Raw genomic sequence first — 16960 nt, forward strand, 5'->3', positions numbered from 1 at the left:
CACACACACACACACACACACACAGCAATTATATGCTTGTGATTAGACTTTATATGCACGCACACCTTATATGCTTTTCATTATTGCATTTCAAGCAATCCGACTCACACTCACACGTCTGGTCTCACCACTGCCGGAAAGCAAATCCACACATGAGCACAAATTTCTCATAACACATGCTTCAAAATTGTTCCCATGCTGGAACGTTCATGCACACACACACACACACACACACACACACACACACACACACACACACACACACACACACACACACACACACACACACACACACACACACTGCTAGCTCTCGCCAATTCACTTTTCATCATTATCTGGGGAAGTGATTTCACTCGGCACCATGAAAGACGAAGAAGGGGAGAATGTAATTTTCTCCTTCAAACATTTGTTCAGCGCAAACTGGGCGTGAAGAGAAGGGAGCGGAGCTGAAGCGCTTATATTTGGACGGTTAACGCTTGTGCAGTGTCGAAGCTCCAGGGATATTTTTGTTGCAAAGAAGAGAAAAAGGAGAAACTCATTCTCAAGTTTTCTACTTGAATATGCACTTGTACCTTAGATGCTGTGCTGTGCTTTTGGTGGAAGTAGTTCCATTTTTTAAATGTCCTTCGGTCAGATTACACGGCACAAAGGGCCTCGCACAGTGTCAAGATGTTGCACAAGGCTCTCAGTAGTGATCATCCAGGGCCAGCTCCGCCTCGGAATGGATATATTTCAGCGGTGGGCCTACATTTAGCAATCGGAGCCACAGTCAGTAGTGTATGACAGTGGTTGTCATACACAAACATTGTCTTATAACTCATTTACTCAATCATCAGCTGCACTCTTGTTCTTTAGTGGTTCCTCACAGTTAACACTTGAAGGAATTCTTCTGCTTTGTCTTGGGCAACAGAATCAAACAAAGACTAATAAAAAGCAGTTCAGCTGCGAGCATCGACTTCCTGTCTGTTGGCGTTTCTGGAGGGAAACCGGAGTATGAAGTCTTCACCGCGTTGGCTGGCGGTGAAGCTGCCTTTCCCAAAGCATTAACCCGAGCTCCACTTTGTTATTTTCCCCCAGTGGTGGACTCCGGCCCGTGCACGTGAACTTTGACAACCTATCAAAAAGTGAATCCTCAGTAATCTCTGCACAAATACAAGGAGCTCGCTTTGGCTCATCAAAATACCAAGATGCTGTTTTCAACTGAGCTATAGTGAAATCCCCCATATCCAAACATCTATACACACTGTAGGTGTTATGAGGTCTATGTATGCTGTAATATGACTGATACATTAATATTAGGTTGAGCAAAACGTTTCTCAATGTGTCTTTTTATTTTATTTTTAAATTTGACTTCTACATTTGTGGTCAAGAGCTTATCCCCCAGAACAAGGGAAGCGTTGCAAGTTTATACAAGCGTGGTATTGGTCTTGTTCAGTGTAAGTCTCGAGCATGAGAGGCTTTATGAAGGAACATGAAAGAAACACTTTAAATCCAATACGAAATGTAGTGTCAAAAACAGCAAAGCAAGGAGCACCGTGCCAAAGACGGTGACGATATAAAAAAAACTAAAAAACCATCAGCGAGCAGAGCAGGTTAGCACTTGGAGAAAGCGGGCCTCATCGTATCTGCTTCTTTGTCTTTGTGTTCTCAGTGAGTTTGTGTCGTGGCTGATCGAGAGCGGAGAGATCAGTAAGCCTGATGAAGGGGTCAACCTGGGACAAGCCTTGCTGGAAAATGGCATCATTCACCACGGTGAGACGAAGCAAAACCCTTTATTTATCTCTCTCTCTGTTTGGTAAACCTCAAACATCATCTTGAGGCTCTTCGCAGCTCCCTTGTCACATTTTTTAACTTTGTTTAGTCATCTCGTCCTCTGGTTTTTTGGTTTGTTTTCCTGCTTCTCTCTTTCTCTGATTCACATTCTCCTTCTGTAGTTGTTTGACTCATACGTGTTATGAATTTGTCCGACACTTCCTATTGGAGCAGACAATGATGGGGTTGAAAACCACCGTGATCCAAGGGCATTCTCTGGCAGTAATACTTCTGGAAATGTGTCTCACTTTATCTCCCCTCTTCTCTGGTTTTGTCTCGAGTGTGACATCCACCGGTCCACCGACCTGAATAATGCATCGAGGAATGAAAGACACAGGCACACACAAACCTATACATAACATGTTCCTGAAGGGGCTCTTGTACATCGTAAAAGCAAGCAGCACGGTTTATACACACCACCCTCTTAGGGAATTTTGCTGAGACACAACCTCCATATTCCTTAATACCTGTGGAAAATCCCCTGAAATCCTCCCTCGCGGTAGCCTCCGACCACAGAGAGGTGCAACGATGACATGCAGGGCTCTGTGGGACGGCGGTGAGGCTTTGTGGGGAAACCGTAGAAGGCTCAGGCCCGGCAGGCAAAGTGTAGGTGTCGCCATTTACTCAGGGAAAAGAAACCAGACAGGGAGAGGTCATGTGACAGAGTGGCAGGTCGAAGCTGTCCACCTACCCTCACATTTGTAATGCCAAGAGACTCATATAAAGAGAGACGGTCAACCGCATGCATTGTATAGTCCGGCTGCACACGTTTGATCCCCCAGTTCATACTTGCATCTTTGCAATTTTGACATCTCTGTTGCTCCCCCAAACAATAATTCTGCTATCATCATCTCATGTGCGTTAAATTCCACGGTTGACACTTTTCAATGTGTGCTGCCTTTGGGTTTTATGAGGACATTTGAAGTCTAGACTGAGAAAAGCCAGCAGCTTGTTTGAGCCCATGCCAACTTGTTGTGGTGGAACCAAACTGCCTCTGTTTGTCAGATGTCACTGTTCACTTCTCCAACAGGCATCTGTTTGTGTACGTGTGAGTCTTTTTCCATTCTCTGTTTGATTGATTGTAGATAAAAGGTTGTTTTGTCATTTGTTTATTAATGTGATTATGGAGATTTTATGGGAATTGGCAGCTGTTTGCTACGTTAAATATTCAAATCTCACGGCTTACAGGACACAGACCGTTTCCCACAGACTTCTTGCCTCTTGTCTGTACTCACCCCTCGTTGTGTAGAAAAGTTAGCAACACAATACGTTGACAAGCTAATGCTTCGCTGTAATCCCAGATGATGTGACATTCTCTCCTCCTGGTGTTATTTCAGTGTCCGACAAGCACCAGTTCAAGAACGAGCAGGTGTTGTACCGATTCCGCTACGACGATGGCACCTACAAGGCCCGCAGTGAGATGGAGGACATCATGTCTAAGGTAACTATAAGTAAGCGTCTGGAGATCTTCCGGTGTTTGATAGAAAATGTGAAAAACAAAGATGAGCAACAAGAGATCTGAGCTGGAAACACTCGCCAGATTTACAGTAAATTAGAAGGAAAAAGAGATAAGGCAAGTGTTTGAAAATTGCACATATGCGTCTAGTCATATAAATGATTATACAAAGTGTTAATTGTAGAATAATTCAAAAATATGATTTCAAATAGAAAGGAAAAAGAATAAATGCAACATCATCATTGACTGCACCTTTGCTAAAATCATAGACTCTGTATAAGAAGTGAGCGTAGTTTCACTGTGACTTCACCCATTGGTTTATGGACTACAGTTTTAAAACTGTGAGTTTGTCATTTTGGGCGCCATCTTTTGTTTTTGCAACCAGAAGTGACACAGGAGGGGTGGAGTTAAGTACAACTGAAAGCAAAAAAATACAATTGTTAGGCGACCAAAACGATTACAATTAACTGTGATGAACTAAAAACTCCGCTGTGAAAGGGTTAAAGTTATGAGACAAAAACAGCCAACTCCCAGACTGTGGTGGTGCCCTGCCCTAAAGCACACCCTGCTTTATCGTTTTCTACTCTAAATGGACCATAATTTACGAAATGAACATCATGCTGTGTTGAAGAAGACGGTAAACTAGAGATTGAGACCATAAACTCATGTTTACAGTGTTTGCTGAGGTAATAAATCAAGAGAGAGTAGAGTCATTTTCTCATAGACTTCTATACAACCAGAGCAGTCGCCCCCTGCTGGTCATTAGAGAGAATGCAACCTTAAGGCACTTCCTAAGTGGCGTCACTGTTCACACCCGGAGGTTGCCGCCTGACTAAAATGTGCCGATTGTATCGTCTTTCCAAAGATACGTTGTTGAATACATTTGTTTGACATCATTATTTGTACATCCATACAAGCGTAAACCTTTGTGACTGGTTTATGCAAATGTTCCTACTCTGGAGTCACTAATCCCTTCCCATAGAAAACTGAATCTCAATATTAAAGAGACAAAGGTTGGTTTTGTTGGCCTACCTCTGCTCTCAGATCCCTCTATGGTTTTAAAATGTCGATCCTAAAACAATAACCCTGCGGTGACTCTTTTCACAGTCAACTGTTAAAATCTCTTGTCCCGAGGCCATGCATGTACTCGTTTACCCAAGGTGTGTGCGTTCTGTGAGTCAGCGCCTCCGTTTTTCTTCTCTCTTAGGGCGTCAGGCTGTACTGCCGTCTTCACAGCCTCCACACGCCTGCCATCAAGTAAGTACCTGCCCTTCCCTCCTCGCCCCCCCCCCTTCCCTATGCTAATGTTCCCGCTCTCCAGGTGCAACGGATGCATATTCATGAAGGGTTCACATTCGGCCCACGTCAACCTTTCTGAACTAACAGTAGCACAGCCAGGAACGAGACGCTGCATCCTCTGAATGCTATACATCTTCTATCAATATACATTTCACCATTAATCCTTGATTGTACTTTTAAACTAAATCTTATTATTATTAATCTTCTATTATTACTAATATTCTATAGCTTGACACAAGTCCTGAAACTATGGCTAACATTCGGGTTGACTGTACTTTACAAAAACGTTTCAAAGAGTCAGAACAGAAGTACAAATTTATACCGAAAACAGAAGAAAGACACATCTTCTCCCTCTGACTCCCCGTTCAAACACACACACACACACACACACACACACACACACACACACACACACACACATATTCTCTGTCTGCCGCAGCCCCTCCCTTCCTACTCTTACCCCCCTCACCCCTCTATCTCTCCCCACATCACTCACCCGCTGATTGAAGTGCCCGGGGTTGCCATTGCCGCAAACAAAGAGCTTTCGGTGCGGAGGGACAAATCCTATTAACATACAAAGGCAATCCCTCTGCCCTGCCAGCCAGATATGATGTAAAAGAGCCACGCTTTTTTAAATCCATCACGAAATTGGCATTGTAAGTAGCAACCATTAATTATGATGTTGGCGTGATGGATGTATTGCCTTTAATGAAGCATACATGATTACAAACTGGGCCTCTGCTTTTATTAAACTCTGTGGAGAGACAAAGCGTCGCCCGTTTCTTCACGCAGCGAACAACGATAATGATGATAAAATAGATATAAACCTTATGAAATCAATCTTGGGAATGTCACCGACGTCTTGTGCTGTAGACGACGATGCCCTCCCTGATGCAGCAAATCATAGATCAGCAAACGCCGTCCGTTTTATGACATCGTCCACCACATCAATCACTGCACTTCTCGTCCAAATCTGCATATCTGAATGCGGCAGTTTACAATACGGGCGTTCCACTCCGGACACACCCATGTCTTACTCACAGCAGATGATTAAGACATGGGGCTATCAAACATACCATACATTTGACAGGCCCATGATACACCCGTCGAGTCACGCTGCCAACCACAGGTCCGCTGCAGCGCTTCCTGTTTCACGTGTTTACACGTCGAGCGGATTGGTCCCCTGCTTGTGTAATCTCACAGAGGATCAGAGATTCAGAAAATGATCGGGCAGTGACTGTAAGTCCTCGTTCTTCTGGCAGGATGAACAACAGACCTGCAGCAGATGTACAATATGCAGTGCTATACCTGTGATATAGCACTGCATATTGCACCTCGTGATATGGATGGTTTTTTTTTGTGACTCTCTCTGACTCTTAAATAAGAGGCGACGTTCTCTTTGTCACTCAAGAAGTGCACCATTACAGAAACACCAAAGACACTGTTGATTGTTGATGCTGTTGACCACAAAGAGGCCACAGGCTGTCTTTACCTTGCAACAATTGTACTGTGAACATTTTGTGAATGTTTGTCTTTGTTTGTTTTTGCTCCTTTAGGGACAGAGACCACCATCTGAAAACCTTTAAATCTGTGGTGCCTGCCAGCAAACTGGTTGACTGGCTCCTCTCACAGGTGAAATCAACGTCTTAACACACAACACTAAACAAGGCAGCAAGGGTGCGTAAACGACAATAACTTTCACTTTCAACTGTCATTGTACTGTTTGAGTACACAGTATTTTACTTTTGCTGAATTGCATTTTTCTCCGTTTTTCCATTACAAATGAAACTAGCCTCCCAAAAAACGTGTTTTAAATCAAATATTATTTGCAACGAAACACTCTCTGGACATTTGCCACCGCTCAGTGACATTGAAGAGCACAATCAAGGATGTGCAGAATCAGTCTCCCGATCTCTCATTGTCTTTATCGCACACACATTTATTAATCATCATCCTCACTCACAGCAAACACACAGAGAGAAGCTCAGGCCAGCGGGGCTGCAGCCCGCTGCGCACGAGCCGCTGTAAACAGGACCTGTAGCTGACCGGCTGTGTGCGTCACTCACTCTGTTTCCCAGGGAGACTGCTCCACCCGAGAGGACGCCGTGACGCTGGGCGTCGGGCTCTGCAACAATGGCTTCATGCACCACGGTCAGTTCCATTCTCTTATCTCACACGTGCACTAAGACAAACTGACTATTTAAAAAAATAACTTTATTTCAGTCTGATCACTCAGCATGAGATTAAAGGAGGTCAATGAAACTCTGACATGACACATGCACGGTGTGTCTTCTGTCTGTCTCTGATTATTTTACCGCTTTTGCAACAGCTCACTCTGTTGTTGTGACCTTATTTTCCCCCCCCACCCCCTTGCCCCTGTCAGTCCTTCTCTCTCTCTCTACGCACAAAAATGTAATACCAGCCTCTTCTTTGTCATGACAATAAGAAAAGTAAGCATACCCGGTCCAGCCAGGTCTCGGTAACCTCACTGACCACGTTGCAGCGGCGCTTTGGCTCCGTCCCTGCGTGTTGAACGTAAACAGCATTAGCAGTTTACCCCAACCAGAGCTGTTTGACTTAGCTACATGGCTGTCTGGGTCAGTCCACTGAACCGTGAGCACCTTAAATTGAATCAGCCAGCTTCATTGGCATAGAAATGTATTAAGTGCAAAGCGAGACCCACTTAAAAGCAGCACTTATGGGTGGAATACTGAAGAAGTAACATGACGACAGCGCTTCCTGATGCATAGAGTGACGCATGCGAGACTGAAATCTAAGATGAAGGTGAATTGTTTCTGATTTTGAGTGGTTTGAATTCTCCTGAAGGATCCTGGAGATCCTTTGTAAAATACTGTGCAGTCGTCATGGTAGTGACTATTATTATTACAGAGCACACGGGTACCACTTCACTGGCTGCTCATTGACATGTCTGGTAGCTGTCGGTACAAGTGATGGATCAGATCATAATGTAAACGGTCCCGAGGCTTAAATGTGCACACGATGTACATTTAAACACACGGAACCGCTCCCAAGGCAAGTTTATTTGTATGGCACATTTCAACAACAAGGCAATTCAAAGTGCTTCACATAAAACCATTAAAAGCATGAAGGCAAAAGTAAAGGAGATTTAAAACATACATTGAAACAATAATCGATGTCTCCCTGAGACATTACGCTGCACGCAATCAACCATACACTGCCGCAATTCTGCAATTACTCGATTACCCGATCTGCGTTTTATCGTGTACGCCTTGCACGAACTCGGTCCCGGAGGAAATGGCGATATATTGTGCAGTCATTTTAAAACCATTAAAAGCATCAAAACATAAGGCAAAAGAAAAGGAGATTTAACAGCAATTAAGAACAGTGTAAGAAATAAAATACAGTAGTAAAATGCAGAAATGCAGGAAATTGATAAATTGATAAATCCCAGGAAGTTATACAGTGACTTTATCCTCACTTTTAGATCTCACACATGCACCTTCCTCCCTCTACCATCTGTTTGAAGGTGTCACCTGTTCTCCCGCCTCTCTACGACCTTTCTCCTCTCAGCCTGTCTGCACTCCTCACCTCTCCTCCGGTCACTCTCTGTAGTCCTTAGTCAGCACATCTGCTCTCTCTTCACCTGGTTCCTCGTGCCCTCTGCTTCTTTCTCTGTCTTTTTTTATTCTGCCCGTCTGTCTGTCTGGACGTATTTGTTATGAGGATGCTGTTGGGAGGACCGCTGACGATAGAGAACACAGTTAATGTGCCTTTCATCTGTCCTTACCTGCTGACATCATTCATCTACACGTCTAACACATGTTGCGTTTTACCCAACAGGCAACGTAACATACGGAGCACAATATCCATGTATCCTCCACTAGTCCTGTTGTACGTTAGGGTTGAAGCCAAACTGTCGTTCACAAGTCGTTATCCATTTGACAGTTTTAAATACAGAATACCAATAATGAAAGTAACAGTGAGTAATAATGGGGTTTTTCAACCGCAGATTTCCCTTCTACCACAATGTTCTTATCTACAGCATTCACAGTTATGTAATTCAACACTAAACATAATTAATTCATGTGTAAGTATTCATTTAATGTTAATTAGTCACATGTGACTAAATACCCAACAGAATGAGCCTTAACACTGTTTTCTTGACCCTCGCACATTGTCAGCTGTTCTCAGAACGTACATAATGATTTAGCGTGTGTGTGTGTGTGTGTGTGCGTGCGTGCGTGCGTGTGTGTGTGTTTTATATTAGGGTATGCCAGCTTCCGGAGTAGCACTCCCTCCAGTTGAATAGGTAGTGTTCAGGTATTGTGTGACTCAGAGGAAATAAATCACGGCTTCGTTTGAGCTGGCATCAGGCCAGCGCGTGTGTGTGTGCGTGTGTGTGTAATCAGTTTGCTTTTGTTCACCTGAGGGTGCCAGATGCTCACCAAATCTCTGAACAGCTGGGTGCCTTCAGCTCTCAAGCCCCATGTTAGAGATTCATACACCTAAGGTTAGGAGATTTGAGCTTGTATGACACAAACAAGATAAATATTTTCTCAGTTCTGTCCAACACAATAAAACCTGCCTCCCACATCATGGCTTTGGTCCATATGTGACCGCTCACTGTCATTATAGGCCCGCTTGCACCTGTTGCAGCAGTGGCAATGTCCGGCAAATGAAAGCTGACGGGGGAGAACTATCCGGTCGGTGTTCTAATGAAAGAAACAAAATTGAGGTTGAAATTCTAAAAAAGGCGTCTTTCATGCAAGAAAACTGTTCTTGAGCACAATAAACTCTCACATCGTGTAACTGAGGGCCTCATTTCAGCGGCGTAGCTTCTTAACCGAGAAAGATTTTATGGAATCGACAGTAGCTTTAATGCAGTGTGTTTTGGTTCAAGCGGCCACGCTACATGAGCCCCATGTGTTGGAGTGGTGCTCGGCCCAACAGTGGGACTTCTAAACCCACTCAGACACACGCGGCACACTGTTCCTCGTGTCCTCCGGAGGGATCCTTCCTAAGCCCGGCCTGAACTGTCTATGACCCAGATGTGGCTTGGCTCCAGATGTTCCTGCTAGCATCATTAGCTAATGAGCTAATTAACCGTTTGGCTAGTCTGTCTGAAGATTACCGCATAATGAAGTGGTGGTTTTATGGGCAAACACTTTGAGGTTTCAAATGACCTGCAGACAGCGTTAGTGCCATCATGTAACACACTTGACATTTACAAGTCCATCTTAGCAACGAGACCATCAATTTAGTCATTTTGAGCACAAACGCACTTAAGATTTTTAACGGACACGCATCAATGGATGGCTAAAGCTTATGCCATATGCATTTGTTTGGCCTTTCATGAGTACAGCTTTACTTCCTTCTTCCTGCAACTTTTAACTGAGATGTAACTCATTGCTATTCACAATTTCAGTCAGCGGCTCTCTGATCACACGCTGTGTGTGTTTTCCCTCCTCAGTCTTGGAGAAGAGCGAGTTCAAAGACGAGTCCCAGTTCTTCCGTTTCTATGCAGACGAGGAGATGGAGGGAACCAGCACCAAGAGCAAGCAGCTCCAGCGCAATGACTTCAAACTCATCGAAAACATATTGGCCAAGTCCCTGGTGGTGAGCTGGAACACACACACACACACACACACACACGCATGTACGTTTTTGTTTCCTTTTGAAAAAATAAATAACTGTTCGGAATGGGAAACAATCGATCAATGCAGATGGATTCAAAAACAAAAGATTCTATCCACATTGATCTGGATACGCTTCACACACACACGCGCAGGAAACTGTACGTGTGTGTGTACACAGAAGATATAACAGGACCGCATTGTACTGTATCGCTAATTGAACTAGCATCTGCTTTAGGCTTCACTCCAGTTAGTTTGGAGCTGTGCGCGTTGTTCTCTCCAATCTCCACAGCTAGGTGTAATTACCCCCCCGTCCCCGTCCCCACGGGAGCAGGGGCTGCTTTGATGACAATAAACACCTTTTGAATTTGCTCTGATCCGCAAGCATCCTAATGAGTGTTGTCCTGTGGAAATCACCTGTGCTGCCTGGGACGAGGTCCCTTTAGTGTTGCTGCGGAGGCAAGAGATTAAACTATCGAGACGACTAACGAGAGGCCACAGCAGCTGATTCTTGCTGTCAGAATCACCGAACACTCGTCTTCCTTTGAAGATTTCATTTTACTGCACGGACATGAAACAGGGCCTGGGAAGTGCTTGTGATTTAACCCCTCTTTATTCATTATTCTGATTAAAATGAAATGTTTAAAACGGCTTGCTAGTCAGGCCTTGTGACCTTTCATGTCATTCCAGTCTGTGATACCGATGTATATCTTTTTCCAAAAAGCTGCTCCGTTCCTTTATCTAACAGAGCAGAGCCTAATTATAATTTCAATGCAGCAGATACAAAAACATTTAACGACCCTCAGTCATGACATGACACGACACAACAGGTGCTGGGAGAATAGAGTGAAGAGAAAAACCCCCCAAAGGGACAAAAATCCAAAGTGAGAAGTTTCAGCACCGTTTACTTTGGCATGAAAAAGACAACTCAAATTAGTGGAAAACATCTGTCCTGCTGCCCTGTTAGGTAGTGAAGATATTTGCAACATGTAGAAGCTTCTACTATAATACGTTTTTGCGAATAAAACAGCATAATTGTGGGAACCTTTTTGAAGTTTCTGAAAGTTAAGATCCATGCATGATGAGACTTAAAACATGCCGCCGAACATGATGCAAGGAACAAAGGTGCAGAAAGGTTACATGGACATCCTTAGGCCAGGTTCCACATAATGGATTCAGTGAAGGAGAAAGTAGAACGTGTCTGCTCACTATATTAAAGCTCCTGAAACTTAAGGTGCAGCACACGTAGTCATGGGCTGGGTAAGGATTTTTATTGGTATTAACCTTTCTACAGTGAAAGCACAAAAGCGGAATGTCCTTTTGTTAATATAAGTTGTGCAATAGGACACACAGCATACAGCAGAATATAACTGATGTATATTTATTCGACACATAGAATAAGGTCAGTGTACACTGTTTTGGGTCCAGCGGACTGTGGTTCCCAGAGGCTGAAACAGAAAGTGAAGTGTTTATTTTTGTCCATTATCATTGGGGAAACCTGGAAGCATCACGAGCATCCCTTTTCATATCACATTGGGAAGTAGGCTCGCTATCTGGCCTTCCACAAGAAGTGGAAGAGGCTTTTTCCCCCGTTGATTAGCAGAGCTAATCCTGCCCTCCCGGCTATTATTGCAGTGAAGTGCAGGAACTCTTTATTTATCACAGCCATCTCCTCTGATGTAACTGCAGAGATCCCCATCTTATCAGGGCCGCGCAGCAGGAAGATGGCCCCGGCAGCTTACCTAATGGAAGCGGGCTAATGTGTTCGGTGATGACGGCGTACAACTAAGCCTCGCCCCACTGGGGAATAGAATGTGAGAGGCAAGCAGAGAACACCATCAGGAGCAAGACCACCTGACACGCAACGCAAATCACAGATTGGAAGCCTGCAAGATTCCAAACTGTGATAATATCCCGATAGTTTGTGTATCGGAGGTATCGCCGTATTTTTTAGCACAAAGCGTCAGTGAGTCCTCAGGAGAAATTGGGTAATTTCAGCAACGGATGTACGAGGAGTGCGAACGACAAGACGGGATGTGACAAATAGCAGCAAATCACAGAGGCTATGAATATATATATATATACTGTGTGTCATGACAATTATTTTGCCACTTGCTCACTCGTGATGCTGAACCAGTGAAAGACGTTTTAAGTCCAACAACCAGGCAACCGTGTAAATGTGTCAGTAATTAGGTGATTTTCTCTGCGCTAGATTCTCCCCGAGGAAGAAGACTACGGCTTTGAGATCGAGGAGAAAAACAAGGCCATTGTGGTGAAATCTGTCACCAGGGGCTCACATGCTGAGGTAATTGCCAACACACACACACACACACACACACACACACACACACACACGCTGCATCTCCTTCCTGCCCCGGGGCATTAGTTCTAGTAGGTAATGGCTGTCTACTGTTTTGATGGCTGCTGTCAGTCTTCCTCTGTTTCGCTTTGGAAGGAGCTCGTTCTGATTGGCTGCAGAGCTATTGGATATGCTCACCCGCATCCCCTCCACACACACACACACACACCACTTTATCCATCCGTAGCGATTTTTAAAATGCAGATGAAGCATTTAAAACCGGCATGATTATGTTTTAGTATTATTATTATGTTCAGGGGCAGCCTGTAAAAATGGGATTTGTCATATCTGTGGTTACACTGTTAGCAGCGACAGACTTTTATATAGTTTCCTGTGATTTCACCGTGGCTGCACGTCAGCCAACTGTTTTTTTCAGGAGCAAATCCGACCAGCAACCAAACCTTTGTACCGTTCACTCAATCTTTCCGGCATCTTCCTACTTGAAAATGCAGGACGATGCCCTGGCTGTTTGTGGAGTCTTCCTTTCCCACAGGTCCAGGGATGTGGAAACCCTTTACTTTACTTGCCCTGCACTATTTTAATTTACCATAATTCCTCTTGTGTCCCTGGTCTTGCGGTTCAAGTTTCCTCATCCCTTTCTGTTATTTTACTCATTGCAGTTCTTTCCCACATTGCTCCTCCCCTTAAGTCATTCTCTGGACAATCATTCTCCTCTGCCTCTTCCACCCTCCTCTCCACTTCTCTCTCTCTCTCTCTCTCTCTCTCTCTCTCTCTCTCGCTCCCCCCTCTTACTCTGTTATTCATCCCCAGTCTCCCTCGTTCCCCCACAATAACAGGATTGCTAGTTGTGACACGGCCCCGTGTGCCAGCACCGTGAATGAAGCTCAGCTGATTCCCATGGGGGCTCTGAAAAGGGCTGACGGACACATACAGAGCTCTTTCACTATATGATGCTGTTCCAGCAAATCACGTGCAGACAGGCACCCATGCTGTGTACACACACACACACACACACACACACACACACACACACACACACACACACACACACACACACACACACACACACACACACCATTACATATTACCGTATGTGGCTCCTCCCAGTTGTTCCTACAGCCATCCTGGGCCCATAGTCAGGGGGGTGGGTGCCCGGCTAAGCCAAGGCCACCCCACCGGATCTGTGCCCAGGACACTGGACTCACAGCACGAACACACAGAGGCAGCATTCTTCTCCCAACGTGACTGAAGATGTGCAAGATGACGGCATGTGATGACGTGCAGCAGGCTGTGCCGCTGTGTCTGTCATTTGAAAATAGGGGTTTCAGAAGCTGAGATTGCGTGCAAATCCAACTGGCAGGAGACTAAGGTGTAAATACCATGCACCTTAATCATATCTAGTAGCCAATCTGTAAATGCACTCCCTCCATATAAAGAAGCCTGTTCATATGCTGGAAAATACATGACAAGACTGAACAGGCTGTGGAAATATTGAGCACGCTGATTTTCTCTCTGATGTTTTGGTTTGTGTCCTGCAGTGCACCTTGGAGGCACATGTACTGAACTTGAACTTGTTTCTGGGTTCAGTGAGATAAAAACTTGGATGACACTCTATCTGAGCTTAATGCTGCAGATGGTTTTGGTGTCACTGTGATACTGGAGAGAATTGTTGCCCACCTGAAGCTCTTGCTGTGCAAAGGGGAGGGAGGGGGCTTTAGAGGGAGCTAGAAACAAGCTGCAGCCTAAAAATAACCACCATTATGTGTCCTTTCTGTACGTCTGTTCATCCAGATGGCTGGCCTGCAGGTGGGCAGGAAGATCTTCACCATCAACGAGGACCTGCTGTTCCTCAGGCCCATCTCCGAGGTGGAGACCATGATCAGCCAGGCCTTCTGCATACGACGCTCCCTGCGGCTGCTGGTCGCCACCAAGGCCAAGGAGTGAGGAAGCGCACACTCGCTCAAAAGACACACGCACACAAACACTCACACAGGGCTCACTGGTCTGACTGGTCTTTTCTCACCCAGGATTGTGAAGATCCCTGACAACCCAGACAGCCTGTCCTTCAGACTCTGTGGCTCTGCCCCTCCTCATGTCCACGCTGTCAGGAAAGGTGAGTGACTTCATTTGACAAATGAGAATAACAAGCAGGATAAGGACATACTACTTAACATTTAATAATAAAGCTACCAATAAAGAAGATGTTCCTTTCTTATCTCCCAAACTAAATGTCCTCATCATTAGTTATGGTGCTTCTTTACTCACAAGAAAGGACACGATAAACACTATACAGTGAACAGACTTGTAGAAGCTTGACCTTGTTATTGCACTCCTTTGGTGTCAGAAGGACAAGTAGTTCTGGGTGAATTTGAGGGGAAAGATGAGGTAACTCTAGCCTCCAACCACCTGTTACTTTCTGCTTTTAGTGAGCCTCCATTAGGTTTTTATGGCCACCTGTTAGCCAGACGGGCTGCTGACAGGATTCAAACCCCTAATAGACTCTACTTTTAAGACCCACACACACACACACACACACACACACACTGCTCTATGATTGGAACTAAAAGAGTAATGGGTAACTGAAGAGCTACCCCACACGTTTGTTCTCCCTTCTCATTCCTCCCGCTTTGTCGGAAAACCAGATGTTTTCACCACCTACTCGTAATAGAAACATGAGTGATTCATGACAAGTTGAATGAGGGATTAATCCAGATGTGTAAACCAGACAGGAGCAAGAGAGGACACACACACACACAAACACAGCGAGGAGAGGAGCCGCTTGGCGCATCCATGGAATGTGACCTCATGGTTTTACCATGAGGTCATGAGGGTACCCCCCCCCCCCCCCCACACACACACACACACGCACGCACGCACGCACACACACACGCACAGTTTCTCCTCTCCTCTCTTTCCCAGTGTCTTGTATCACTTTGTGGCCTCTCTGCTAAATCACTTCCTAAATCAGTCCCCATGTGTGAGATCCATGCATGGGGTCAAGTAGCCCCAGAGTTGGGTAATTGTTGGCGCGCTGGGTGGGCACGATGCCAGCGTGGGTATTTTTAGGTCGGAGTGGAAGATGATGGAGGTGTTGATTGGACTTCCAGGCTGCTGAGCCATTAGCAGCTCGGGACAGCGTGTTACGGCATTGAACTGAGTAATTTTCTATTTTCCCAGAGGAACGAAACATGTACGCTTATGTGCTCATGTGGGAATTGGGGCTAAAACCAGATTCCATATAAAGTGAACTCGATTTAATATTTTGGAGAAGATGTTTTTTCCTAGATACGGGAAACACGAACGGCACTTTGAACTCCTCCTTTTTTCTGACTTAAGTTGCGTGGTGTGTACAGTTCCACTGTGCTTACACACCTTGTGACCTTCGACCTCTGACCCTGTTTTGACACTGCAGGCTGGGAGGCAGCGGGGTCGGGTCTTCAGCCCGGCCAGGTCGTCCTGAAGGTCAACGGCAACAACGTCAACCACAGCGACTACCAGGAGGCCCTGGAGCACTTCGCCGCACAGCACACGCACCAGGAGCCTCCCCAAGCGGTGAGGACACGCATGAACACAAAGCGTGACAGCCAATCTTTTCTTCATCGGAGCAGGGTTTGGAGCTTCGAAGCTGGGCATTTATTGAGTGTTTGAGAAGAAATACAGTCTTGTCAGTTGTGGGTTTGAAAGTAAATTAACCAGGTCATTCAACAACGCGGGACAAGGACACTAAATTCACGTTTGACGAGCTAACAGACTGGAAAGCAGCAGCGTCCCAGACATTCCTGCTCTGAGACGGTACATAAAACAGCATTAGCTTTAGTTAGAGCTACAATGTGTGTTTGTAAAAAAAAAGAAAGAAAGAACTGTATTGTACTTCAGGGATCCATTTCTAATCTTCATCTCTGTGTGATACCAAAGTGACGCGACACTATACGTTCATTTATTTCATCAGTGTTCCAGCAGTGGGTGGCCTAGTGATCTCAAACATAAATCACTGGCTGACACGTTGTCTCTGTAGACCACTTGTAGTGAGGGTTGAACATTTTTCAGCTTGAGATACAATGCCCGGAGAGAAAAGGTAGCCCAGAGCAACAAACAACAACCTTTTTCCACCGAACCTTCATCCACTCCTGCTAACGAGATTCTTTTGGCTGAATTCTTGTTTTTTTGTTTTTTTTAGAGCCACAAGTGGTTTACAGCTAACTGTCAAACAGCAAACCCCGTGTCTGGGTGTTGGGACATTCCTGCAGCAGCACTCTGTGGCTCCAGGCGGGTATTTCACAGGGCTGCTGTCAGTGTAGGATGTCCTCCTCTCTGTATAAAGCACAGAGTTTTGTTTTCTTTAGCCTGGCCCACAGGCTCAGCTGAGCAGCCTTGTTCCAGTAACTGTTTGTTGGTTCATTGAACAGCAGGATACATTAGATGTAGTTGATGTGGCTAACTGCACTGCTGATTTTTTGG

The 16960-nt window shown here is 45.1% G+C and overlaps 1 protein-coding gene across 1 annotated transcript in view; it reads left to right on the top strand.

Annotated features, from left to right (window-relative positions):
• The window catches only part of prex1 (phosphatidylinositol-3,4,5-trisphosphate-dependent Rac exchange factor 1), a 73184-nt gene that overhangs the window by 36810 nt on the left and 19414 nt on the right, over positions 1 to 16960 (top strand). Inside the window, exons 11-20 of the mRNA XM_079273247.1 lie at positions 1652 to 1752; positions 3150 to 3253; positions 4476 to 4525; positions 6124 to 6199; positions 6646 to 6718; positions 10020 to 10165; positions 12395 to 12487; positions 14294 to 14442; positions 14530 to 14615; positions 15915 to 16054. Of these exons, the coding sequence (XP_079129373.1) occupies positions 1652 to 1752; positions 3150 to 3253; positions 4476 to 4525; positions 6124 to 6199; positions 6646 to 6718; positions 10020 to 10165; positions 12395 to 12487; positions 14294 to 14442; positions 14530 to 14615; positions 15915 to 16054 (1018 nt within the window). The remainder of the gene's footprint in view (positions 1 to 1651; positions 1753 to 3149; positions 3254 to 4475; positions 4526 to 6123; positions 6200 to 6645; positions 6719 to 10019; positions 10166 to 12394; positions 12488 to 14293; positions 14443 to 14529; positions 14616 to 15914; positions 16055 to 16960) is intronic.

Source organism: Melanostigma gelatinosum, assembly GCF_949748355.1.
Source record: "Melanostigma gelatinosum genome assembly, chromosome: 8".
Classification (NCBI taxonomy): domain Eukaryota; kingdom Metazoa; phylum Chordata; class Actinopteri; order Perciformes; family Zoarcidae; genus Melanostigma; species Melanostigma gelatinosum.